Below are 25,001 nucleotides of genomic sequence, written 5' to 3'. Positions count from 1 at the left end.
GACCGTATTTGGACATTATACCTTTAAAGATGTGATTCGGTTAAAATGAGGTCAGTAGGGTGGCCTGGGATCTAATCTGACTGGTGCCCTTACAAGGAGGAAGTTGGCACACAGAGACCTCAGCGGTGTGGGCACAGAGGAGAGGCCATGTGAGGACACAGACAGGAGCGGGTGTCTGCACAGCAAAGAGAGAGGCCTCCGGAGAAACCAAACCTGTGACATCTCAATCATGGACTCCCAGCCTCCAGCGCTGTGAGAAGATAAACCTTCCTCATTGAAGGCGAGTCTGTGGTGTTTTGTTATGATAACTGAGCAGCGTGAAAAGTCCAGCAAGATTCTCAAGACCTTTTCTAAGCTTGGTTCTGCCATTGGCTGCATCCGAGAAAGAACGATCTTTGGCCAAAAGGATGTTAGACCTTCCTTCCTTCAAAGAAGTGAAACCTCTGCCCCCCCACCCCCTCACCCCCCCCATTCGGCGCGTGGGGCTCCTCTGTCCTGGGGGCTTTGGGTCAGTGCACTGAAGGTCCCATATTAAAATGTAAATATTCTCTGTGCAAAAGACTGAGTTCACCTATCACTGTCAGTTAACAAGCACTCTAGGTCCAATTAGGAGCTATGATTAGCCTGCCAATCACTCAGCTTACTCCCAGGACTGGGCCACAAGCCATGTGGGTTTTCACTGGAGGGTGGGGGGCAGGGAAGATGGGTCTTGGCAGCTTTCATCAGCATGAGGCCTTCAGGAGCTGGGGAGGCACGGGAAGGAAGGGCACCTACAGGGATTCAGAAGTTAGAGAAAAGACATTTCCTGACCCCGGGGTTTTGCCCAGATCGGCCTCCTTCTTGGTCGCAGGGGTGTCGTGTTCTTGGGGTCAAAGTGTCTTCTGGAAATGTGTCGGGGAGAAGAGCCACCAAGCCATCACCCCCTTCCACATTGACACACTCTTGAAGGTGGTACAACACTGGGGGCCAGAAAGGCCTGAAGCCTCATGATCCTTCTCGTTTCTCTTGCACGGGAGAGGAGGGACGGACCCGGCCAAGAACCACAACCTCTGGCTGTTCTGGAGACAGCCTTGGTGCCAGTAAGGTGGAAGGAGACGTCGGAGCGAGAGCATGTCAGGGACCCTCCATCTAGGGATGTTTTCTCTTTCCTCCCTTAGGCCGATTTCATACCTCGGATTTTGTTTTGTTACCAGAACAGTCCTGGAAAATGCCGGTGGATCCCATGAATCTTCTGAACCTCTGAGAAACCTTCTCCCGAACTCCCGGAGCGTCCCCTGTTGGGCATTTTTGTTCCACTGATGTCCCTTAAGGGAACAGATTTTAACCTCTCCACCAGTGACTTCTGGGGCACACGTTTTTCCGAACCCTGAACGCACAACACTTTCCGCCTCGGATGTTGTGTGGGTGGATATTTGTCAACTGATACTTCTAAAAGGTATTTCTAGTAGGTAGGTTTAATCTTTTATAATATAAGTGATTGAGGGCTGATAGGAAGTCATGGGAGGTAGAAGACGGTCTGGTCTACATTTCAAACAGTTCTTGAAGAGTCAAACATAAAGATGCCATTTCCTGTTTTCACCTTTTTCCATCCCACACATATCACTCCCTTTGAGGGTTTTACTAGCAAATCATCTTCGGATTTGCTTAGATCTGAGAAACGTATTATCATTCCTCAGCTATTATCTCATGTCCTTTCTGGTTCTTACTGTCAGTTGTTATTTGGAAGAATGTGCAAAGTAAATTCATAAATAAGTTTAAAAGATGTATTCACGTAGATCTGGTTCTTTTGGAAGAAAGGTACTACCTGTAGCCATAATTGAATGTGACTAAGTTTATATGATATTTTTTGTAATTTTTTTAATGTTTGTTTATTTTTGAGAGACAGAGAGAGACAGAGTGCGAGTGAGGGAGGGGCAGACAGAGAGGGGGACACAGAATCCGAAGCAGGCTCCAGGCTCCGAGCTGTCAGCACAGAGCCCGACGCGGGGCTCGAACTCACGAACCGCGAGATCATGACCTGAGCCAGGGTCGGACGCTTCATCGACTGAGCCACGCAGGAGTCCCAGATTTATATTACAATTTAACCACTATTGGTTGTTGGGACACCCAACTGCACAATGCACAGTTATGATACACATCAGGGATACAGGAAAGAAACAAGAAATTAACAATTCTTATCAACGTGTTGTACTTTCTTATAAGCTCATTCTTACTTAGATGGACACTATATTAATACTATTTAATATTTATGTGATAATAGTGCCCGAATCTGCAATTAAAGTAAATTATTTGATTGATGAAATATTAATGAAAATGACAGTGGAATTCAATCCAGCAGATTTCAGGCGTTCTTATTTCCTGGTCTCTCTTCAGTGAGTGGGCGAAACATTTCCTGCTGCCTCCCTCACCCTATCCGTTCATTCCTCTGCTGAAATTCCATCACACAGGGACAGACGATTCTGTCCATCACATGGGATAGAGGAGGAGAAGCAGTCCGCTCCTGTAGCCACTTAGCCACAGAAAAACACAGAAATCATGTTAGACTTCCAGCACGTCACCCTCCTCCCTTGGCTGGGATTTCGAACTTGGCATCAGCTGCAAAAATCGTTAGCATTACCAAGAGACAAGTCAACTTGTGAGCCTCCCAGAAAGGGTGGCGTGGCCTGGAGTTCTGGGCTCTTGCTTTTGGAAACCAAGAGGCAAGGAGATTCTTCCATGGTTTAGGAATGAAGGGTTAAGGTCAAAGTCTGGGCCTTGGTACCTTCCATTCCCATGAGGTTTGATGAGCCCAGAAAGGCTTCCTGCTGCTATTGTGGGTGCCTCTGGGACACAGTGGAGCTGGGCGGGAGTTTTGCTGAAGGATGTGCTCTTCATTGCAAATACTAATCATAAAATGAGCCCTCTAATAGACAGCTGTCATCGTGCAGCAGAGAAAAGGAAAGTGCCACTGAAAGCAAAATGCAGGAAGTTTAAAAATAGGCTCAGGTGGCAAGGTAGAGGATGCTCATTTCCAAAAGGATGTGGGCACAGACAGAATCTGTGCGTGCTCTCCCGGCACCCTTCCGTATCAGAGTTTTTGTGCGGGTAGCACATTAACAGTTAACAGTTACACACTCAAGGAGTTAAAATATAAACCTTAACACATGACTGCTTTTAAGCTGTAATGTCCTTATAACAGAAGTTCTTATCGGAGGTCTGCACCGCACTTGGCAAACAAGACATTCTACCTTTTAAACAAATAATTCATTAGGTAATTAAATTCAAGTGAGATTACTCTAATTAAATACACACTGCTGTTGAATCATAATTTCTATGTGGTCTAGTTAAAGATGAACAATCTCTTACTCCTGACAAAAAAGAAAGCTTTAAAAGAATTCCCCCGTGGCTGGCGGGATAGATTTACAGGCACTCCACAGAGGTCATTTCAAGAAGGAAGAGACAGCCAGCACAAGGGGGCGGGGGCGTGGGGAGGCGGTCCTCATGCCTGGAGATTCCAGAAATTCGGGCTGTCTGCCTTGGGTCCTGTTAAAAGGCTCCACGGAACCCGACAGGTGCCACAGTGATCTTCCGGGGGAGCTAGGTTAATTGCACGCGGGCTCCAGCCTCGCCCACTAGGCCCAAGGACCGCAGGACTCGGGCAAAATGAAAAGTCACTTTGCCCCCCACGCCGTGCTCTGTGCGGCTCCCTCTACTGGAGTTAGGAACCCAGCACGCGGGCTTGGCGCTCACAGGGGCGCAGAAGTCCCCGCTGGCTTTGGTCTGCGCCTCTTGGCTGCCAGGAGCCGACAGTGGGCTGTGTGGCGCCCGCTCTCATTTGTCAGACGCGTGTTTCCGAGTGTTCCCAAGCCAGCAGCTACACCTGTACTGCGAGAATTTACATCGCCTTGCTCCGGGATGGCATTGATTTGGGACGGGTGAAATACAAACACAAACTAATTAAAAACTGCATAATGGAGCCCTACAGGAACACGGTAGAAAAACAAATAAATACAAGTGCAGCTGGCTCTGCGATTGTACCTCTGCCCCCGAGCGACCGTCTGGTGACATCGAATTATAAGCCCTGAAAACCCTCACACCGCTGCTGTTGATCACATTGGAGGCATAATGGAAATGATTTGGTTAATTAAGGGGAGGCTTATAAAATATTTACGTGTGTGCACACGCATGTAATTCACTTCCTCCGACGCTCGGGGATGGCGACATCGCACGCCGGGCCAGGTGACTGCGGCCGTTCTTCTCCTGCTGCCGGGCCGGAGCTCCGCGCGCTGGGCCGCTGGTCTCCCGCCGCCACAGTCCGGACCCGAGCCCCGGCTGCATCCTGGCACCAGCTCTGCGGGCACTGCTGTGAGCCTCAGACCATCCCGGGGCGCCTCCCGGGTGTTTTCTTTCCCGGGTTTTCCTGGAGTCTCTCGGAGTCGCCTCCCGCCGCCCGGCTCTGGTCCCACCGCAGCGCATCCGCAGTGAGGTCCCCAGGCCCTCGCTTTCGGGGCGCTCACAGGTGCCGCTCTTGACCCGGCGCGGGCCTGGCCCTGACGCGGCAGCAGAGAGCAGGCCAGGCCCCCAGGGCACGGGGATCGCCGCAGCCGCCCCGCTCCGGTCCCCGCCTGGCGCCCAAGGGCACCCGGTTACGGCCCCCGCGGTCCTGGGCGCTTCTCGGCCGCTGCCGGGACGGCTTGCCACTCGCCTCGCCGTCGCCGAGCGGGGTGGCTTCCTGGGTCCTGCCGGAGAAGGGTGCAAAGTCTAATGAGGATTTAACAAGACTCATAAATCAGGCGGCGCGCGTCTGGGCAGAAGGCTGGGCCGGTCCGGGGCGCGGGCCAGGTCAGGCCGCCAAGCCCTGCCACCGAGCTGCCGCCCTGCGTGGCCGCCCCGCCATCTGCATCGGAAGGAATGGCCATTTCGAAGGGCAGACCACTGGGCCGCCGCGCCCCCCTCCCTCCCGCTGCATCCCTGACACCGGACTAAGGTCGCCCCCATCCCAGGCGCCAAAGGCAGGTCCCCGTGATGGCTCCTGGGAGTGGGGCGGTTCCTCAGAGGCTCTCTCTCCTCTTCTTCAGAGACCTGGTTCAGTGGAACCGGAAAATCATGGAGAATTATTTCGGAAGAAATACAGTTGTAAACGGGGGTGCCGTGTGGTTTGTTCAATCTTATTCTCATGCAAATATAAAGGGGTTGGGTAGGGTAGCAAGCTGAACCTAAGCATTACCCAGGGGCCCAGGGGCCAGGGCGGGAGAAAAACAAAAGATCTTCTTTTTTCGGAGCAGTGATAACAATCCCCTCCTATTTAGAAAACAACTCCCCCCTCCCCAACCTAATGACACAGCAAGTAAACTTTCCATCAGGACTTGAAGCCGGTTTAAAAGCCAAGTTACCCAAAATCCTATTTTCACCAACTCTCCTTCCTCCCTCCCCCCCAGCACACCTGGGACTCAGGGCCTTTCTCTCTTCCCCGTCCCCAGAGTCCCCTTCCTCCAGAGCCATGCCCTGCACACCCACAGGTGCATGCAGAGGCCCAGGTCCCAGCGGGGAGGGGGGGCGCTGAAGGTCTTGGCTTTCCAGCCAGAGGGCCCTGGCCAACTGCCTCTGCCCAGCTCTGTGTGGTCGTGCCCATGACCGGGTCCAACTGCCACGGGTCTGGGAGAGCGTCTCCTAGTGCTCCCTCGTGGACCAGAGATGGGAGTTGACCAGTTGGGGCTCCCATTAGGCCACGCAGCCACCCCTAGATCTGGCTTTGTACCGCTCCGAGGTCCTGCCTCTGGCTCAGTGTCCAGTGTCCTGGGGCTGGCCACGAGGAAGTGGGCGGCTCAGACCCAGCTTGGCCTCCACACCAGCAGTGGGGCCTGCCTGAGCCACCCTTTGCAAGGCAGGCACAGTGGCTGAGGGTCTGGGAAAGTGTCCCCCCCCCCCCCCACCAGCTTCCAGATCCAGGATTGCTGGGTTTTGATGGTAGGGCTGATGGAGCCCCACAGCTTGTCCCCAACCAGCACAGCCGGCTTGCAAAGGACCCCGCCCAGCCCTCCTATTTGCCAGTGCCTCTGCACCATCAGCGGGATGACCAGGATCCCAGGAAGGCTGGAGCTGAGCCTGAGCAAGTGAGCCAGGACATCGTCTTCTTTGGGGAAAGTTCTGGAATCTTTTTAAGCAGATATTCCAGTCAGGCCCAAGGTCCAGGCTCAGGCACCCTGGGTCTTCTGTTCTCAGCTACCCACCCCCCCCCCCCACCACCCCCCACTAACTATTTGATGCTGAAAAGGATTAGAGACCTGGCTGAAGAGATGACACTCCCCATGGGGATGCTGAGGCAGGAAGTTCTGGATCCTTCCGTCTAGCCTCCTCTCCACTGGGACGGTTTGGAGGCAGTTTTCTTTTTCTTCTTCCCCTCCCCCTCCTTCTCCTTTTGTCCAGGTTGTTTCCTAGTCTTCCCCTTGCAAATTTTTGGGTAAACTCAAGGAGAAGGAAGGGAGGGGGTGATCCGGGGATCAAGGCCCAGTTTCCGCTGGGGTCCAGCCCTGGCCCTGGCTGGGGAATGGTCACAGTCACCACTAGGGCACCTTTCTAGAGCTTCCTGGGGGAAGTCAACAGGCCTTTCTAGAGGCCCCTTCCCACTCACCTCCCTGATGTCTTCTAGAACCAACTATCATTTCATCACCCAAATGGAGGTGATACAGGGAGGGCACAGCAGGCGACAGGGGTCAGGACAAAGTCTGCTGCCCCCCCACCCCCAGGTTCTGATGGCTTCAGTACAACTGAAGTGGGCTGCTTGGGGTGGGGGGGAGTGATAAGGAGGCTATCAGTCCGTGTAGCTGAATCCTGACACTGACAAGTGTCTCTGGGCTTACAATTCCACCTGCTCTCCAGGTCACAGAAGAGGGCTTATCTCACCTGTATTTACCTGTGGGCCTGAAATGTGACACTGGAGTTTGCCAAACAAGACAGTAGTGGGGCTGGCCCATCCGTTTGTTTGGGATGCAGGGGAGAGAGGTCTGGCAGGCGGAAGTGGTGGGCTGGGGGCGGGAGGAAGCTGCCAGTTAGTGACTTCCGGGATTGGGAGTGGTTTAGCGCTCACCTCCAGGGCCCGGGATTCTGTGCCAAAGCAGGAGAGGTGCCCAGGCAGTTGCAGGGAGTTTCTGTAGCCAGCAAGGGCTGGTTAGCTGAGTGGGGTGGGGGGTAAAGGCGGGGTGGGGGGCAAAGGGACAGCACGAACAGAAAGAAAACCCTGACTGAGCAGAGAAATTGAAGCCTGATTATGCAGCTGGTAATTAGTAATTACTATCATGGGCGTTATTGTTGTTAATTATAGGCGGTGGCTCCCCGTGTCTGTCCTCAGGTCCCAAACTGGGTCAGCGGGAGCCTTCCGGATTCTGCAAGAGTCCCTGGGCCTCCATGCTGCTGCTGGCAACTGGAACTAGGAGATGGGGGACAGGTCGGGGTCCAGGGTGCCGGCGGCCCAGGTCACCAGCTGCACTCCACTCGGGGCTCCCGAACTGGGCCAGACCAAGGCTCACCCCCAAGTGTTGGGGTGAAATTGCTGTGGGGGTCCAGTGTGTCCGTGCGCCACAGCGGGGAGTGCGCGCCAGGCTCCGGCTGCTTCGTAGGAGACAGGACGAAAAATGTCCCGGGAACGGGGGCGAGCACCCTGGGCAACTCCCTACGCGGGACGCCAGGACGGAGCCGGCGAGCGTGTGGCAGACGCGGGCTGGCGGACCCGTCCCGTGCACCGGGAGGCCAGGAGGGCCGCGCGCGGACCTGGAGCCATCCCGCAGCGGTTCGCTGCTTGTTCTTCCCGCGGGGCCGAGGATGAAGAGGCCGGGCAGGGGAGGAGGGACGGCCTGTCCCCGGGCTCGCGGCGCCGCCGCCTCGGGCCGGCGCTCTTCGCGCAAGTTAGCTTCCCGCCTGTGCGCACCTAGTGGACGAACGAGCCCCCCCCCCCCCCCCCCGGCCACTCTTAGTTTCTCCCCTCGCGGGGGTGAGGACGAGACGTTTCCCTCCCGCTGCAAGGGTGATTCTCCTGCAAAGAAAAGGTCTCCCCACCCCCTGCCCGCCACCACGTCCAAGAACCTGTCACTGTGGACGGCATCTGTTTGTCCCCTTGAACTGGCTTCTCAGCTGCCCTTTCTCAAAGTTTTCACGAACGGAGAAGCCCGCAGAGCTCGGCCGCTTCCCGCTTCTCCAGGTGCAGCGAGGCCGGTCACTGCCGGGCGGGGGCCACGCGGACGCCACGCCCGCGTCACGGTGTCACGCCACGCCAGGCTCGGTGGCGCAGCCAGGGCACCGGGGTGCACTTCTGCCCAGGGGTCCGGGGGAGGCCAAGGCAGCGCCGGCCTTGGGGGCGGGGGTGGGGAGGAGAGGGCCGTCCCCCTCCACCCCCCCTACCACCCCCCCCACCGGCTGTCACCCGCCCAGCCCCGGCCCCGCCGCCCCAACGGCGGAGAATCAGGCGCCGAGACGTCTTCCTGAAAGAGCAGTCACGGCTCGGCTTGGAAAACAGCAGAGCCCAGGGTCCGACAGCTGCGAGCCGGTGTCGACAGGTTGTCGGGCAGCCCGCGGCCGCCGGGCCCGCACCCGCCGCCGGGCCGCTCGCGCGCCCACAGCGGGCGGAGGTGGCCCGGACGGCGCGGAGCACACCACGTGCTCGCCGGGAGGGGCGGGAGCGGCCCGGCTGGGGCGGGCGGGAGGCAGGGAGGGGGCGGGAGGGGAGCCGGGGGCGGGGCCAGCGCTCGAGGGGATGCCAATCAAAGCATCAACTTCAAATTGTGTCTGAAAGCCCCGCCGCCGAGCGGAGGGCGGCCGCCGCAGTCGGCGCGGGATCGCGGAGCCGGGCGCAGCCGGGAGCCGGGCGCCAGCGAGCACCGGGCCGAGAGCAGCCCACCGGCCCCCCGCCTCCGGGCCGGCCCGAGCGCGCCCGGCCGGCCGGCCGCCGGCTCCCCAGCCACCCCGCCCCCCCCCCCCGCCCCAGCCCCCACCCCCTCCCCCCGGCGCCCGCCCCGACCCCCGCCCCCGCGCCCGCCCCCGCCCCTTTAATACTCGCCCGCCGCCGCCGCCGCCGATCCGCGGACATGTCCTTCCCGCAGCTGGGCTACCCGCAGTACCTGAGCGCCGCGGGGCCCGGCGCCTACGGCGGCGAGCGCCCGGGGGTGCTGGCCGCGGCCGCCGCGGCCGCCGCCGCCGCCTCGTCGGGCCGGCCGGGGGCGGCGGAGCTGGGCGCGGGCGCGGGCGCGGCCGCCGTCACCTCGGTGCTGGGCATGTACGCGGCGGCCGGCCCGTACGCGGGCGCGCCCAACTACAGCGCCTTCCTGCCCTACGCCGCCGACCTCAGCCTCTTCTCGCAGATGGTGAGTGCGCCCGGCCCTGGCCGCGGCCGCCTCCCCCCACCCCCCACCCCTCCCCGCCGGCCCCGGGAGCCCCGGGCGCGGGTGGCCTGGCGGCGCGGCGGGAGCGCGGGCGGGAGCGCGGGCGGAGCCGGCGGGGAGCAGGGGAGGCCCGGCCGGCGGGGCCGAGGCGGCTGGGGAGGGGTGGGGGGTGGGGGGCCGGCCCGGGGAGGCGGGAGGCCTGGGCCGCGAGCGGGGGGCTCGGCGGGGAGCCGGGAGGCCGGAGGAGCAGAGGCTCCGGGGCGCGCGGCTCGAACTGGAGGCTGGGGGCCAAAGTCGCCGGCGCTCTTCCCCCCCCCCCCGCCCCTACCCCCCACAAGGCTCGGCCGAGGCGGCGGGGCCGGCGGGCGGGCTTCCGGCAGCTCGGCCCCGGGTCCGCAGGACGCCCGGGAGCGGCGGGCGGACCCCGATCGCGCGACCTCTCGGGCTTTGGGGCCGGGCCTGGGAGCCTCGGGTTTCTCCCTGGCTGGTGGACCCCCTTGGTTGTGTCCGAGGTGGCCGGGGCGGTGGGGGGGGGGGGGAGGGGGGACCTGGTGAAGCCTGGTCGACTGGGTCAAAATCGCCCTAACAATGGGGGAGATCCGAGGGGCCGGATGGGGTCTGTTAGCGGAGGGTGTGCAAATTGGAGATGGGGGGGGGGGGGATGGGTGGAAATAATTTCGGCGTGTGCCACGGTGTTTGCTTGGACTTTCGTGAGTTGCCAAAGTTTTCGTTTCTTTTGCACCGAATGAAAAGCACTGTTCTTCCCGCGTTACATAATGGAGGATTAAAGAAAACAGGAGTCCCTGGGCCTAAAATAAATGCTGTCCTCTTAGTCTCGCGTCCCAGTGGGTGTCAGATGGGGGAGGGAGCTGCAGATTTAATTCTCCGCGGGGCATTCGCCATTCTGTCGGTGCAAAGGATCCATTTTCCTTGGTCTGACTGCAAGGTCGCGCTTAAACTTCGGGCTGCTGGTGAATTGCGCGCCCGGCGGGGCGCGGGCGAGGCGGGGGGTCAGGGAGGCCGCCCCCTCTTGCGCTGCTGCGGGCGGAGTAACGCAATTTTCAGGCACCCCCCTCGCGTCTCCCCGCTCCCCGAAGAAGAGGCAGGGAATAAATACCGGCCGACTGTACGCGAGAAAAGCGGCGGGTGTGTTTTTCCGTAACTTTTTTCTTGTAGTTTCGAAAAGAAAGGCTATTTCTCTGAAGGCGGCCCTAACCGCCGTTCAGATCGCTTGCTCTCCAAAAAGATCAGCTCCCATTTTGTTCTGGCGGCTGGGGATGCCAGGGAAGCGCTGAGAGATTTACAAGGTATCCTTTCAAAAAGAACTCCCAGCGGAGAAGAGGCCGGAATGTCGTCCTCGCAGTTACAACCTAAATGATTAGAAAAGTGCAGAGTACATTTTGCAAAGATTAGGTAAAAACGAAATCTGGCCACGGAAACCTTTTCTCTGTGGCATCGGCCACCAAACTAACTAGTCAAAGAAATATTCTGCTCTTTGCAACTTTCTCAGCCCGGAAACCCTCTCTGCTAATGTAGCAAATGGATAATTTTTACGTGGAGAATTGTAATGTTTTTACAGAAATTTTGAATACAGATGTGTGCCATTTGGGAACCTCCCCCCACCCCCCTTCGTGTTTGTGCGAGAAAAAGGGGTCTGTGTGGTTATGGATCTGTTCCTACTGTACTGTGGTGGGAAACGGAGATGCTCGATTTTTTGTTTTGTTTTTAGTAGGGGAAACCATATAGAAATCCACCCCCCCCCCCAAAAAAAAGGTGTGGTGTATTTCTTCGTGGTCTCCTGCTGGTTCTCAGAAAGTAAACCTAAATCCAAACTCTTGATTCTAGGCCTAGGTTTCCAAGCCGTTTTGATTGGGGATTTGGAAGTCAAAAGATAAAATTGTGAGTGAATGTCTGTCTGGACAATTTATGGTAATAATGAGGCCTAATGAGGTTGTTAGAAAGATAAAATGTTATTTACCAAAAAACCTGATGGGATAATTTGACTTGCTGTGTTTTACTACCGATGATAAAAAGAATATTGATTGCAAATAAATCACGGCCTCTAAATGCCTGCAAACACTTTGTGCTTGCTCAGGCCACATCAAAGTAGAACTTACCAGATAAAGTAAGTGAGGAGAGGCCTCCGAAGGCAGTTCCCTCTTCACAGCTGGCAGCTCCTGGCCCTCCCGTTAATATTTTACCGGTTAAGCCCTCCTTTTGTATTTTAAAAAAAACAAATGGTGTTGTAGTTTTTGTTGTTGATGATGGCCGGGATTAAAATTTTAAATTACCTGTCACCACTGCAACCTTTCAGTGTGGGGAGCCATTATATGCAGATTAATTTGGGAGCTAAAAGGAGTGTGCTTTCATTTTAAATTGCTGGAGGATTTGGACCCAAAGAAAACCCTGGATGGTTTATTTTGCTTGACCCCCTCAGGGTCGAAGGGAGGGGGCTTAGGTTCTTTACATTTGGAGATCTGTTTTATCTGGGTAGTTAAAAGGTTTCCCCTTCTAGTTAGTGTGAGATAAACTTGGAAATTGGCTGCTGGAGTTGTGGGGGGGGGGGTGGGGGGTAACTGAGGGTGGCCTGGGGAAATTCTATGGGACCAAGGCTCCCGCTGTGGCCTTCTGGAGATGCACGGATTCTGGAACTTTTCTTGAGTGACAAAACAAAACAAAACAAAACAAAACAAAACAAAAACACCTCTTCACGACGGTTGGAAGTTGAGTTTCTAGAGGCGGCTCATGATTTGACCCCTCCCTCCCTCCCAGGGTGGTGTGCTGGGGGGTGGGGGGCTTCCTGTTCTTGACTGGACAAGAGCGGCTGCCCCCCGACTTTCCCAGTTCGGGGGACTCATCGCTCTCTCTCTCTCTCTCTCTCTCTCTCTCTCTCTCTCTCTCCCCCTCTCCCTCTCCCCTCCCCCCACACCCCTACTGCCCCTCTCCTCCCTCGGTGGGCTATGTGGTTGCAGGGCTCACAGTATGAACTCAAAGACAACCCGGGGGTGCACCCTGCCACCTTCACAGCCCACACGGCGCCGGCGTACTACCCCTACGGCCAGTTCCAGTACGGGGACCCCGGGCGGCCCAAGAACGCCACGCGCGAGAGCACCAGCACGCTCAAGGCCTGGCTGAACGAGCACCGCAAGAACCCGTACCCCACCAAGGGCGAGAAGATCATGCTGGCCATCATCACCAAGATGACCCTCACGCAGGTGTCCACCTGGTTCGCCAACGCGCGCCGGCGCCTCAAGAAGGAGAACAAGGTGACGTGGGGCGCGCGCAGCAAGGACCAGGAGGACGGCGCCCTCTTCGGAAGCGACACCGAGGGCGACCCGGAGAAGGCCGAGGACGACGAAGAGATCGACCTAGAGAGCATTGACATCGACAAAATCGACGAGCACGATGGCGACCAGAGCAACGAGGACGAAGAGGACAGGGCCGAGGCGCCGCGCCCGCCGGCGGCACCTACCGCCCTCGCCCTGGACCAGGGCTCGCCGCTGGCAGCCGCCGACGCCCTCAAGTCCCAGGACTCGCCCCTGGGCCTGGTCAAGGAGGTCCCGGAGCCCGGCAGCACTCGCCTGCTGAGTCCCGGCGCCGCGTCGGGTGGCCTGCAGGGCGCGCCTCACAGCAAGCCCAAGATCTGGTCCCTGGCCGAAACGGCCACCAGCCCCGACGGCGCGCCCAAGGCCTCGCCGCCGCCGCCCGCAGGCCATCCCGGCGCGCACGGGCCCCCCGCGGGCGCGCCTCTGCAGCACCCCGCCTTCCTGCCCAGCCACGGACTGTACACCTGCCACATCGGCAAGTTCTCCAACTGGACCAACGGCGCGTTCCTCACGCAGGGCTCCCTGCTCAACATGCGCTCCTTCCTGGGCGTCGGCGCGCCCCACGCCGCGCCCCACGGCCCGCACCTGCCCGCGCCGCCGCCGCCGCCCGTCCCCGTTGCCGCGGGGGTGCTCCACGGTGACAAGGCCTCCGCCCGAAGCAGCCCCGCGCTTCCAGGTGAGGCGCCCGGCGTGGGGGGTGGGGGGAGGGTGTCCGCCCCGGGCTCGGAATCCGGAACCCCGCTGCAAAGCGTGGGGGTGGGGGGAGCGCCGGCCCGGAGTGGGGAGGCGGTGGCGGCCAAACCCCGGGTTGAGCGGTGATCTCTGCCCGGATCCGGGCACCGAGGCCAAGGCCCTCGGGCTCTGTCCGGAGAAGGGCGTTCTGTCTGCAGCCCTTCCCCGGGGAGGGGTGACCGTTTTTCTTGGAGACCCCATCCTAGTGGCAGAAGGAAGCGGGGTGGGTGGGGAAGAGGCTCGGCGGCACTCCCCCCACCCCCCACCCCCGTCTCCTAACGCTGTGCTTCTGCCCCTCCCTCGCAGAGAGAGACCTCGTCCCCAGGCCGGAGTCGCCGGCACAGCAGTTAAAATCCCCCTTCCAGCCCGTGCGCGACAAGTGAGTGCTGTTTGCTGGGACCGCGGGACCGGGGCTGGCGGGGGTGCCGGCGGAGGGCTCGGGGCGGCGGTAGGGTCGCTCGGGCCTCGTAGAGGGGGTGCTGTCCGCCAGCCGTGCGCGCGGGGCGCCCCCTCCACCGGGTTTCTCCCGACGCGGGAGCAGCGGGGCAGGCGGCCACGCCCCCCGGCGCTAGGCCGGCTGCACCGGTGACGCCGGGTCCCGGCGTCCGGCCACTGACACTGCTGTGCTTTCTTGTCTCGTTGTGCTTCGCCCGCAGCTCGCTGGCCCCGCAGGAGGGAACGCCGCGGATCCTAGCAGCCCTCCCGTCCGCCTGATCCAGGGTCGTCTTTTACTTTTGCGGGGGGAGGGGGGAGGAGTTCGGGAGGGAGGGGACGAGGGAGGAATTAGGACAAGTATTTCAGACCTGTGTAAAGGACAAATACGGCCACGACGTCACCGACTCCCATCCAACGCTTCCTGCAGAAAGGGGCTCGTCCGCGTCGGAGCTCCAGTCCAGGCAGCCCGGCCTCTGCCCAGGGCCCTGGTGCCTGTCACCAGGCTCCGGTTGATTATCCGCTCGGTAAACGCCCCACGTGCTTGTGTCTTTTTTTTTTTTTTTTTTTTCTTCTTCTTTCTGTATATAGAGTGATTTCAGATTGTAAATAGCGCGTCAGCGAACTTGTCTAAATCATATATTTTTGTCTAATAAACTAAATGAAATGCTGTCCGCTGTTCCCGCTGCTGTGTGTGGCTGGGCGTCCGCAGGAGTGTCCGGAATCCTGGAATGCCGGCAGGGCCCAGGTGCCCCTGGCTTGGGCAGAGAGGCTCCTTGGGGAGTTGCCGCTGGAGGCCGGTGTTTCTCACAGGCCGTTTTGGTTGTCGTTGAATTTGTGAATGTTGTCACTCGGGCAGTTTCTTGTTGGCAGTTTTGATTTCCGACCTTTATACGTTTATCCGGGGCATGCCTTTCTCGGGACATCAATGAGTTCGATTTTCAGCAGTTTATAAAACGATTTCTTAAAGTGGACAACAATGGGAGAAAAAAAAAAATGAAAAGAATTTCCAATTATGCCCCCAAAGGAGAACTTCAGATTTGAAATCAGTTTATAACTAGTTGTCTCCACAGTGCATCCTGGCGTCGGGTCGTTTCGTGGGTAGAGCGAGGACATAATGGAGTATGAAATTTTGGCTTTGAGCGTATTTTTTAGTTACTTGGTTAAATCAAACGTGGAGAGATTGGAAGGCTCTTTTAAACTGTCCGGATGCGTGGGCAGAGATGCCGCGCGGGAGTTCTCTGGGCGTGTGGGCCTGGGGGCTGCGGAGAAAGAGGGGAGGTGGCTTTGGTCTCCCAGGGAAGCCCCCTCGACCCCTGCGCCCAGAGAGCCCAGGGAAAATAAACCACTGATGTCCGGGTCTGAGCGGTAGCTGGGAGCGATGGTGGGACGAAGCGGGACGGAGCTGGCCTCCGAGGCGCATGTGGGACCTGGCCCAGGAGCCGGGCGAAATCTCGGGGTCAGGACTTCGGGCCTCCGGGCACTTGGGGCGGACCCGCCGTAGCGGCCTGCACTTCAAACGGGGCGCAGACGACTTGATGCAGAATTGGCGAAAACTGGGAACACAAGCGTGAACAAGACCGCGGGTGAGGGCGTGAGCCGCAGGGGAACTCGCGCGGGGGGAACGAAGCCGGGTCCCCGGTGCAGGACGGGACCGCCCCACCCCCCACCCAGGCCGGGTAATCGCCCCGGAGCCCTTGCAGCAGCAGCAGCTGTCGGGCCCCGCCGGTGGCGGCGAGGGGCGGTCTGCCCAAGGGGAGCGTCTGGGGCGGCCTGGGGCTTTGACGCTGGCTCCTCTGCGGCGGGAGAGGGGCGGCTCGCGCCGAGGACGTGGGGACTGCCCCTCTCCGGGCCCCCCACGCCACCCCGTCCTCGTACGAGAGTTAGGGGTGTCCTCGCTCCCGAGGCTGGAGGAAGCCTGGCAGAGGCGGCGCGGAGGCCGCGGGAGAGCGCGCACGGACGGCCCGGGGGTGGGGGAGCTGGGCGTTGGGCGCGCAGGGGGAGCCGGGCCGCGGCGCCGGGGAGGGCCGTCCGCAGGCGGGCACGCTGGGGCCGCGGCCGCGGTGGAGGCGCTTCGCGTCCGGATGGACGTGCTCGGCGCGCCCTCTATGGGCTGGAAGCGGAAAGGGGTCCTGACCGTGGCGTTGGTCCGGCTCCCGGGGCGCCGGGGCGCAGGATCCCGGGTGCCGGGCCTCTGAGGGGCCGCGCGCAGGAGCCTCCATTTGTGGCGGTCGGGCTGTCTCTGTGATCTTGGGTGTCACCGGTTGTTTGAATTCGGGGGTGTGATGGCGGGCCTGCTGGTCGGGCTGCTGGCATTGGTGGGCAGGAGTGGGTGCCCAATTCGACGCAGGGCGTTTCCATCCTCTGGGTGGGAATTTAGAGAGGAGCTCCTGGTCTGCCCTCGACGTGCGGCTCCCCTGACCACTGGGCACAGATGGATCCCGCGTCCTTGGCAAGAGTGCGGTCTGGAGAGTTTTGACCAGTGGTCTCGCTCCTCGGATGAGGAATGGCGTTCTTGGCACACAGACATGCTGTGGCAGCCGGGATGTGCTGGTGGGTCCCTCCTGGGTGACGGCTGCAAGCATCAGGTGGGAGTCAGGTGGGCGGTAGGGATTGTGCCACTGGCGGAGGACTCTCTTCCCAGAACCAAATAGATGACCCCGTGCAGGCATCACTGTTTGCATGCCCCCTGTTTCCATTCTTTTCTTTTTCCCCCGTCCAATGCCTTTGGGGTCCCCAAACGCTGCTGTCCAGGGGGCTGGACCAGATTTGCTCACCAGTTGAGTCCCAGCCCTGAGAACCCAGTGGCCTAGAAGTCTTGAAGGGTCTGTGCCCCTCCCTCCTGCCCTGCTGACCAAAGTTTCCCATGCAAAGAAATCAGATCTCTAGCCTTGGAATTATTTTTCTCGAGTGGAAAGGTAGAAATGAATTTTTAATCAAGCATTGAAAAATCATTTTTGTTCTTTGTGCATGATTTATTTCCATCCTTCCCGACCAGCTCAGCCACCTGAGTGTGCACGCCTAGGGCGTGCGGCACCCCAGCGGCCCCCTGTGCGTGGTGTTCCAGCTCGTGAAATATCTGGGAGTAGACCTAGAAACTTCTTTTTCTTCCACAGCCAAAGCAAAAATTCTTCTGGAACTTTCTGCACATGCTAAGGTGCTCTCATACTCGATGCCTGCCTAGGGACAGTTTCAGACGGTGGTAATTCTGAGACCAGCAAGGAGGAGATTGAACCCCAAAAAGGGATAGGAATGAGGGATGTCTACAAGATTAATATTTGTGCCCCTTCCTCTGATGGGGAAATAGGACAGCCCGTGTCTGGGGCAGAGGACTTCTGTCTGTGGAATCTTCTGGTAAGGAAGGGTAGGAAGTGCTGTGTAGAAACCCTGCTTTTTCTGCTCTAGTTCGGGCCCATGATAGGGAAACCATTAGAAGCACACCCCTTCTAGATTCCCCGCTCCTATCCCGTGTTCCCAGCTTGAAGATTTGGGGAGTGGGCGCAGGTCCCTCCCAAGTCGTTGACCTAGAGTCTGAAATCTCTGTTCTCACCATCCCTCCCTCCCTCCTTTGATCAATTATATTCACAAGCACATTTATCTCCCCTGCAATATGGAGAATTCATATTCATATCTCGGTTTTAGTGGTCTGACACTGATTAATGTAATATGCGCCATGGCTCCGAGGGGCGCGCCGCCCGATGAATCATGCCCTATAAAGTTTCAGTTGTCCTTGTAGATGGGGCTCTGCCAGAGAGCCAAGACGCCAGAGAGGGAAAGAGGGAGGAGGAAGGATAGAGAAAGGGCAGGGTGGCCACTGTGCACGGGTGCCCTGGGACCAACGCTGGTCTTCGGCCCCCGATGTGGAGGCTTGGGCTGGCCTTGGCCCTTCTGCCTGAACTGTCCTCCTGAGTCAGGGAATCAGGTTCTGGTCCTCCCAGCTGCCCTCTTTCCTTCCCTTCTGAATGGTACACACAGGCCAGAGGCTGCCTGGCTGCTCCCAGCCAAGGTCTGGGTGGGACTGGGGCCACCGGCTGGAGGCTAAGGATTTAGGGCCACTGATTTAGAGAGACGAGCCAGGAATGCCCTCTCGGAAGTAACAGGGCCCAGTTTCCTGTGAGGAATGGGATTTTGACCTTGCATCCCCAATGGTGGAGGTTGGAAAGGTGGGGAGGAAGCCAAGCCCAGGTTTGCTGGGGTTGGGGGCTAGAGCAGGTGAGGGGCCAGCTCTGAGTGGCTTTGGAGTATGCGGGCAGTAGGGACCTGGAAGGCACTTGGAGCCTCCCACTGTCTCTGGCCACGAGACTTGGGCTGCATGGGCCACATCCTAGGACGGAGCACTGGTCAGCTGGACGGAGACTAGTCAGCTGGGCTCTCAGGCATCCGAGGGAAACTCCTGGGTACCTGACACTGAGCACATGTCTTGCGGCCCCATGACTTACCAGGCCCCGGGAAACATCGTGGGGGAGAGTCCTGCCACATCCTGATGGCCTCTTCTGCAGAACGCGGCTCCAGGTGGGGAGGGCAAGCCGGGACAGGGCTCGGGGTCTGGAATCCGGAGTGGGTGGCGGGAAGAAAGAGCTAGCAGGTAGAGGGAGTGTGCCCTGGGGAAGATGGCAGCCCCCAGCCCCCTGCAGGGGTCCCCCAAAGCCCTTGTGGAGGGAGCACTGCCCTCTGGAAACCTACCTGCCCCGCACAAGCCCTGCAGACATCCGGTGCCTCCTTCGGCCAGGGCGGGTGCGGGGTGAGCTCTCCATGTCTCCTGCCGCTGGCTCACCAGCCTGTGGCTCTAATTATAGCTCCAGAGCTGGAAGGCCTCCCAAGGTCGTCCCTTGGGGACCACTGGCGTCCTTTTGTGTTCCAGCTCAGAAAGCTGGATACGTACCCCTCCCCCACTCAGTAAGGCCTCTGAAAGTGGGCTCTCTCAGGGTGAGCCGATGGGGACAGAGGAGGTGGGCTGACCTGTCAGGACAGTGACAGGACCTGGGGCCCACCATGCTTTTAGAGAGCCTCGAACATGTGCTAATTTCTTTTCAAATGAAAAGGGAAAAAGTAACATTATGGCCGAAGAAAATGTGTTAATACCTATCAGTATATTCATCTTTATGCCAACAGCAGTTGTAACATTCATATTTTAACCCTGGTTTTCAATGTTGGAAGAGGCCCACCGCCCACGGAAGTCAGGGAGGAGGCCCCAGAGTGGCCTAAAATTCTGGAATTCTCTTGAATGAGAAGTCAGAGGAGTGACGTGGGCCTGAACACTGAAGGCGAGCACAGAGGCCAGCCGTGTGCGAGGATGATCTCTCTGACACGGGACCAAGCAGCGGGGACCCGTGCTTCTCAGGGGCTCCCGGGCTGTTGGCCTGACCCATGGGGGAAGTCCCCTACCCAGGGGGCGGGGCACAAGAGGAGCGGGTGTCTCTGATCCCCTAATCCATTTATCTGGTGCCAGAGCACAGGGCCCGAATGCGGGGACACAATGGCCCGGCAACATCCGGGGGCCCGCCTGGGGAAGCTGTGAACCCAGCTCACCTCTGGACGCCCACCCGTCAGTCATCCCACTGTCCCCACGTTCCCCAGAGACTGCGGTCCCAGCCGGGAAGCAGAATAACGCGGTGACAGTTGAAGCCTTCCGCCGGAAGAGCTTCTACTCCTAATTCCTGGGACTTGAAACTGGTCCTCCGAGGGCTGCGCAGAGGTGCAGCGGGAAGGGTCCCCGCAGGCTGCGAGCGCCGGAGGCCGCCCCGCACCGCCAGCCTTGGGCCCGCAGGCCACTTGCACACTTGCAGACCGTGCGCCTTTCCTCTGTGCCTCCCGTTTGCTTGTTTGTTGCCGCGGTAGCTTCGCCTGTTGTTTGAATTTTAAACGTATGCTTAATTGCCAGGCCCTCGGATAGCTGCAGCCATGTCTGAAAATATTAAATACATCTGCGAGACGGTGGGCAAGAGAAATTAAAAAGGTGCTCGCTGCACTGAATGTTAAAAAGATCTCACAATGAAGTGATTAACATTTTTATGAATAAAATTAATCACGCATTAACTCTGCAGCACGGTACATCTGAAAGCCAAATGGGGCCCAGGCAGCCCCCTTTCTTACCCCTGAGAACTTTGGGGGCCTCCTTGGCCCCCCAGCAAGCACTCAGCCACGAGGAATTTACAGATACTTAGGAGATGAGTCAAGAAGAGATAACTTTGAGATGAGGAAATAAAACCTCCAAAAATACCACCACCAACAGCACGTACAGGGAAGAATTAAAAAGCAATCTTTTTTTTTTTTTTTTAATTTCCCTTTAGCCAACTCAGAACGGGCTGTTGTTTTCATTCTCAGACCGGCCCCTGGGATGGTGTGGGCTGGATGGCTGCAGGAGGGCCGTGATGTAGAGGTGGAGGCAGGCCGGTCGCCGGGCCAGAGCGGGCAAGCTCGCCCCTTCGTTGCCCTCAGCCGAGGCCCACTCTGTCGGCAAAGACAGATCGGAGGGCGGACCTTCCCCATTATTAAAATCTCCAGTCTTGCAGATAATAACGTGCGATTGCTCCGCCGGCCTCCCTTCTCCCTCCTTTCTAATCTCTTGCCACCGTGGTTTTGGGATTATTCCAGCAGGCTGTACAAAGGGAAGCGAAGGCATCTGAAGCATCACTCCGTAGCTGTGGCAAAGGAACAGCATTGCCATTTTGTTGATGTCCCCAGCTCATGTGCGCAGCAGAAGGTGGAATCAAAGCAGGCCGCCTTCCTCACTTCTACACATTATTTCCTACCGCTGTGGCGAATCTCTCTGAGCTCCGTGAACCAATAAAACAACGGTCCCTGTTTGAGTTGATATATTAATATTTACCGAGGATTTGCAAGGTCGGGGCTAAATGTCAGCAGATTGCTGGGGCAGTCCTGTGGGGAATAATTAAACAAATCTCACAGCGGTTCAGGCTCATAACATCTTTATTAATCTTTTCTTTCCCCTCCCTCCTGAAAGAGCGCACTGAAATCATGCTCCTGCGTTCAGAGCGAGAGACGACCCAGAGTTGAGAGTAAGTGTAGCGAACAATAGAACCCCGAGCTGGCGAGCATCGCCTCGGACGCCTCCCTGCGCTCCTTCCCCGGCGGATGTTTGCGGGGAGGGAAGGCTCTGATGTGAGCACTATCTGCAGGCACTTGCGACTCTCCACTCTCCCTTGCCCCTCTGTCACATTTACCCTGACCGATCTGCCAAACACAGTCCTCCCGGTGCTGCGACTTGGTCCGCACCCCGGCCGGGCCGGCCCCGGTCCCTGTGCTGAACCCGGTGACCTGCCGGCCGCTTAGTCGGAGGCCGGCCTTCTTCAGCATGATTGCAGCCTGCACTTTAGGACAACTTGTCCAATTCTCTTTAATAAGCTTCATAATTAGTGTTGGGAGCCTCATTACAAGTCATAGCCTGTAGCAGTCCTAGGCCAAACAGCCCTCCGCCATCTGATTTATTTTTTATCAGGCAGCAGGAGCTGTCGGGAGTTTTTGTTTGTATAATGGAGACTTGCATCAGGCCCCCAGTGTAAAAATACCACCAGGAAATTAATTGCTTCTGTGTGGATTCGCTGCAGATGTGTCCCGTTGATCAGTATGGTATATTTTTGACTTCGCTCTCCTGCGGCGAGTTGTGGAAAAAATCAGCCAAAAGCCAGCAGCGCAAACATATTAGGATCGACGCAGATTCGCCATGGCATCATCGACAGCACGGGGTTTCAGAGGGAGATGTGCAAGGAAAGTTCAAGTTTCTGGCAAGATTCTTTCCTCTTGCCTCCAGTTCTCCCTTATTTGTTGATCAACGCATGTCTGTATTTGTCGCTCCTGCGTGGAACCCCCTTGGGGCAGACGCGTGGCTAGGGTTGTGGTGGGTTTCCGGCGGAAGGATATGCCGCTTAAAACAGCGCAGACCCCAGGAGGCGGCTGAGCGCCCTACCCCGGGCCTGCCCCTGGGGCTCCTGGCTGAGGACTGCTTTGATGCTCTCGCAGCCACAGGAGGCCACGGGAGGAAGGGTGGATCCCGGCTGTTAGCTGCGCTGCGCCCCTCAGCGGCCCGGGGTGGGTACGTGGTGTGGGCCCGCCGTGTGGGGGTCATGTGTCACAGAGCCGGGTGGACGCGTGTGCATCACGTACTCTGTGTTGCCTTCGGGGCTCAGAAAGAAAGAAATGCAGAAGCTGCTGTTTCATCAGACCACTCGATCCCCAGCTTCTGATTAGGTTGGGAACGCCTCTTCCAACTCGGAACATTTTGCGGATATATTTAGACGCGTCAGTCCCCGATTTAGAATTTCTGCTCTTGGCGCAGGGCAGCCCGTGGCTGGCGATTCTGTAGGGATCACCCTCCCCGTGGCTTACGTTTCCTTCCACGTCCCTTGGTTTTTATTTGCTTTTCCTGGAGGACTTTCCCGGGCTCCGCTCTCTGCTCCTTCTTTGTGAGGCTGTTTGAGGTCGGCAGTCTGGGTTCCTTGCTCGGCCCTGTGTTAGGATGGAGACTGTAAATGTAGCCTCAGATTACTGGGCATACAGCGCCTTATTTGTGGGGAATACGAACGCCGAAAGTGATGTCGTGATAATGAGAGCGAGGCACTTCAAAGTGTGCTGGAAATGACAGCCCTTTTCTGTGCAAAGGAGTTAGCGTGGGACTTTTCAGGGCCCCCAGACGCATCAAGTGTGTTCCCAGCAGCAGAGAGAACTATTAGGTACTGCAACCTGTCAAGTTGGATTTGCAGAGCCCTGTCGATGGGACGGTTTTACTGGCTGCAGAGGCCTGGGTCCTGACTGACAGGTGGGCATGGTCCCTCGGTGGCTTCATCTCACAGAGAACCGAGGCTGAGGCCTGGCCGACCCCGCCTTCCTGGATCCAGACCGGTGGCGGTCCCCAGGTGCCTGTGGCCAAACCGTGGGGTGAACTCAGGGAGCAGAGGCAGTGGGACCAAGAGGGGCTGCCCAGGTTGTGAGAGAGAGAGAGACAGAGGGAGGGAGGGAGGAAGGGGGTGGGGACACCGGCTGACATCCGACTGTGTCTCCGGCCAGCAGGGCCACCTACGTCTCCGAGCAGTGGGAAGGGACATGATGAAAACGTGACCCGTGCCCCACTGACGGGGGGACTCACACGCCTGACGGCCTCTGCGTTTGTCAGCAGCGGCCTTTCTGCGCTCGCGAATCTTGAGTCCGTCCATTGTGAGGCTCTCCCCTTCCTCCGAGGCTCGCTGATTCTCTGTGCCTGTGGTTAACCTTTGCTTGTGCACAGCATTTTCCCTTTTGTACTATTCATGCAGTTGAGAGTGCAAAAGGTAGCTGACGGTTGCCGAGGACGGAACTAAATAGGCGCACGAGTCAGTGTCTCCTTCGGTGAACGACAAGCCGAGGACGCTCGATGGAAAGCTGTCCTAGGAGGCCTCTGGTTGTGAGAGTGATACTGTGCCATCAGAAGTGGCACCTGCGTGCAGCAGGAGAGCTGGTGCTGACCACAGCTGGCCTTCGCCGGGAGGTCAAGGGGAGCAAGGCACAGGACACCTTCCAGGGAAGAGCAAACAGATGGACAGACCATGAGATCCCTTGCACCCGCTGTCTTCCACCTTTCCCTCCCCTCATCCCCTGCGTCGAAAAGTCAAAGTAGGAAAAAGCGGGTTGAGCCGGCCTGCTCTGTAGGGACTGGAGTTGTCTTCCCTGAGGAAATAACTCCTTCCCCTTTCTAAGCAGGCATTTTGTTTGTTCCTGTTTTGTAACTACAAGGAAGACCCCCGTCCTTTCTGGACATCACAGAACTGTTATAAACACACAATATTTTGATAACCTAAGTCTGAATGCATCCGAAACCTGTAGCTTTGACGTTCCTCAGTCGGCTTGCCTCGAACCCCAACTATCTGGGGAAAGTATGGGGTGTTCAAATGCTGTGCAGTGGGGTATGATTTTTAAAAAAAAAATTTTTTTTTAACGTTTATTTATTTTTGAGACACAGAGAGACAGAGCATGAACAGGGGAGGGGCAGAGAGAGAGGGAGACACAGAATCGGAAGCAGGCTCCAGGCAGTCAGCCCAGAGCCCGACATGGGGCTCGAACTCACAGACCGCAAGATCGTGACCTGAGCTGAAGTCGGACGCTCAACTGACTGAGCCACCCAGGCGCCCCCAGTGGGGTGTGATTTTAACAAGATGAATTGGATGCGTGTGTTTCTGATATATTTACAGTCATCAGAGTAAACTGTTCATTCCAGTAGCTCATGATGTACGGGAATCTGTCCGAGGCTTTACAAACCGTTCCGCGGTCTCTTACCTCTGTGGCAGAAGGTACGTCCCCTCAGAGTCCCTCAGCCTCCCTGCCCCTGAGGTTGCAAATCGCCTCAAGTCTTTAACTGTTAAATTTCAAGGAGCATCAGAGTTCTAAAAGCGCCCTTTTAGGGGCACCTGGGTGGCTCAGTCGGTTAAGCGCCTGGCTTCGGCTCAGGTTATGATCTCACGGTTTGTGAGTTCGAGCCCTATGTCAGACTCTGTGCTGACAGCTCAGAGCCCGCTTCAGATCCTCGGTCCCCGATCCTCGGTCCCCGTCTCTCTCTGCCCCTCCCTGGCTTGTGCTCACTCTCACTCTCAAAGTAGATACACATTTAAAAAATGCCCTTCTCCTGTGAGGAACGTGTTAATCTTGGAAGGGGAGGTAAGGAAACATCAGGGCAGGTGGCTGGGACGCTTCACCTCTTGGTTAGGGCGTGACGGTCAGCCATCCAGCTAGACGAAAATGCTCTCCAGATATTCCACTGCTGGCTGGAATTTCAAGGATTTAATTCTCATTTTCCTGAGCCAAAAATCGGTGCCGGGGCCATGTGTTGGGGTAAAAGCGATTCATATTATGGGCAGTTAAAATGAATGTTACCATTATGCAGCCTTGAGGAGGCGACTTCAAAATGCCTTCCCGAGTGTGCGTGTTAACCATACGCACACGTGCGGGCAGACAGGGGAGAATGTGGTGGATTGGAAATCAGAGCTCATGGACAGACATGTGATTACCTTGGACCCGAATTATGATAATCATCACTGCTGACATTTAACCAGCAAATGCTGGGTGCCAGGTGCTGTGTGTAGTTTACGCGCGGTAATGGGCTTGGTCCGCCAGCAAGGTGGTGAGGTTGGGGTTCTTATTTGCTTAGTTTTAAGGGTGGGGAGACTGGGGTAAA

General features: G+C 57.8%; 2 protein-coding genes across 4 annotated transcripts; one reads left to right on the top strand and one right to left on the bottom strand.

The window, feature by feature from the left end:
• Window positions 1–4,257: 4,257 nt before the first annotated feature.
• Window positions 4,258–8,938, bottom strand: LOC128311599 (uncharacterized). 3 transcript variants are annotated; one of them, XR_008290122.1, is made up of 4 exons: window positions 7,506–8,050; window positions 7,271–7,405; window positions 6,883–7,004; window positions 4,258–4,718 (listed from the first exon to the last, which is right to left on the bottom strand). XR_008290122.1 is itself a non-coding variant. In XM_053202357.1 (4 exons), the coding sequence occupies exons 1-4, from the start codon at window positions 8,075–8,077 to the stop codon at window positions 4,493–4,495; spliced, it is 765 nt and encodes a 254-aa protein (XP_053058332.1). In that variant the 5' UTR covers window positions 8,078–8,938; the 3' UTR covers window positions 4,258–4,492. The 3 variants fall into 3 exon arrangements, 2 of the variants coding, with proteins under 2 accessions (XP_053058332.1, XP_053058335.1); XM_053202357.1 differs by lacking the exon at window positions 7,271–7,405 and adding an exon at window positions 8,059–8,938 and having other exon boundaries at window positions 7,506–7,903; XM_053202360.1 differs by lacking the exons at window positions 7,271–7,405; window positions 7,506–8,050 and adding an exon at window positions 8,059–8,934 and having other exon boundaries at window positions 6,893–7,004.
• Window positions 8,939–9,041: 103 nt separating this feature from the next.
• IRX1 (iroquois homeobox 1) lies at window positions 9,042–14,512 on the top strand. The gene is made up of 4 exons (XM_027073174.2): window positions 9,042–9,332; window positions 12,323–13,352; window positions 13,715–13,787; window positions 14,065–14,512. Exons 1-4 carry the CDS (start codon window positions 9,057–9,059, stop codon window positions 14,120–14,122), a joined length of 1,437 nt encoding a protein of 478 aa, XP_026928975.2. The 5' UTR covers window positions 9,042–9,056; the 3' UTR covers window positions 14,123–14,512.
• Window positions 14,513–25,001: the final 10,489 nt, after the last annotated feature.

This window comes from Acinonyx jubatus, chromosome A1 (assembly GCF_027475565.1).
Source record: "Acinonyx jubatus isolate Ajub_Pintada_27869175 chromosome A1, VMU_Ajub_asm_v1.0, whole genome shotgun sequence".
In the NCBI taxonomy this organism is placed as follows: domain Eukaryota; kingdom Metazoa; phylum Chordata; class Mammalia; order Carnivora; family Felidae; genus Acinonyx; species Acinonyx jubatus.
This window is presented reverse-complemented; position numbering and strand designations above follow the sequence as displayed.

Excerpts from the sequence above, each read along its gene's own strand:
- LOC128311599 (XM_053202357.1), bottom strand. Across the intron at positions 7,005-7,505 it reads TTTCACCCCAACACTTGGGG|CCCACCACTTCCGCCTGCCA; the intron begins GTGAGCCTTGGT and ends TCCCGCCCCCAG. Across the intron at positions 4,719-6,882 it reads AGGCCCACAGGTAAATACAG|GACCCAGGAAGCCACCCCGC; the intron begins GTGAGATAAGCC and ends CTTCTCCGGCAG.
- IRX1 (XM_027073174.2), top strand. The coding sequence starts at position 9,057 with ATGTCCTTCCCGCAGCTGGGCTACCCGCAGTACCTGAGCGCCGCGGGG. Across the intron at positions 9,333-12,322 it reads TCAGCCTCTTCTCGCAGATG|GGCTCACAGTATGAACTCAA; the intron begins GTGAGTGCGCCC and ends ATGTGGTTGCAG. Across the intron at positions 13,788-14,064 it reads TTCCAGCCCGTGCGCGACAA|CTCGCTGGCCCCGCAGGAGG; the intron begins GTGAGTGCTGTT and ends CTTCGCCCGCAG.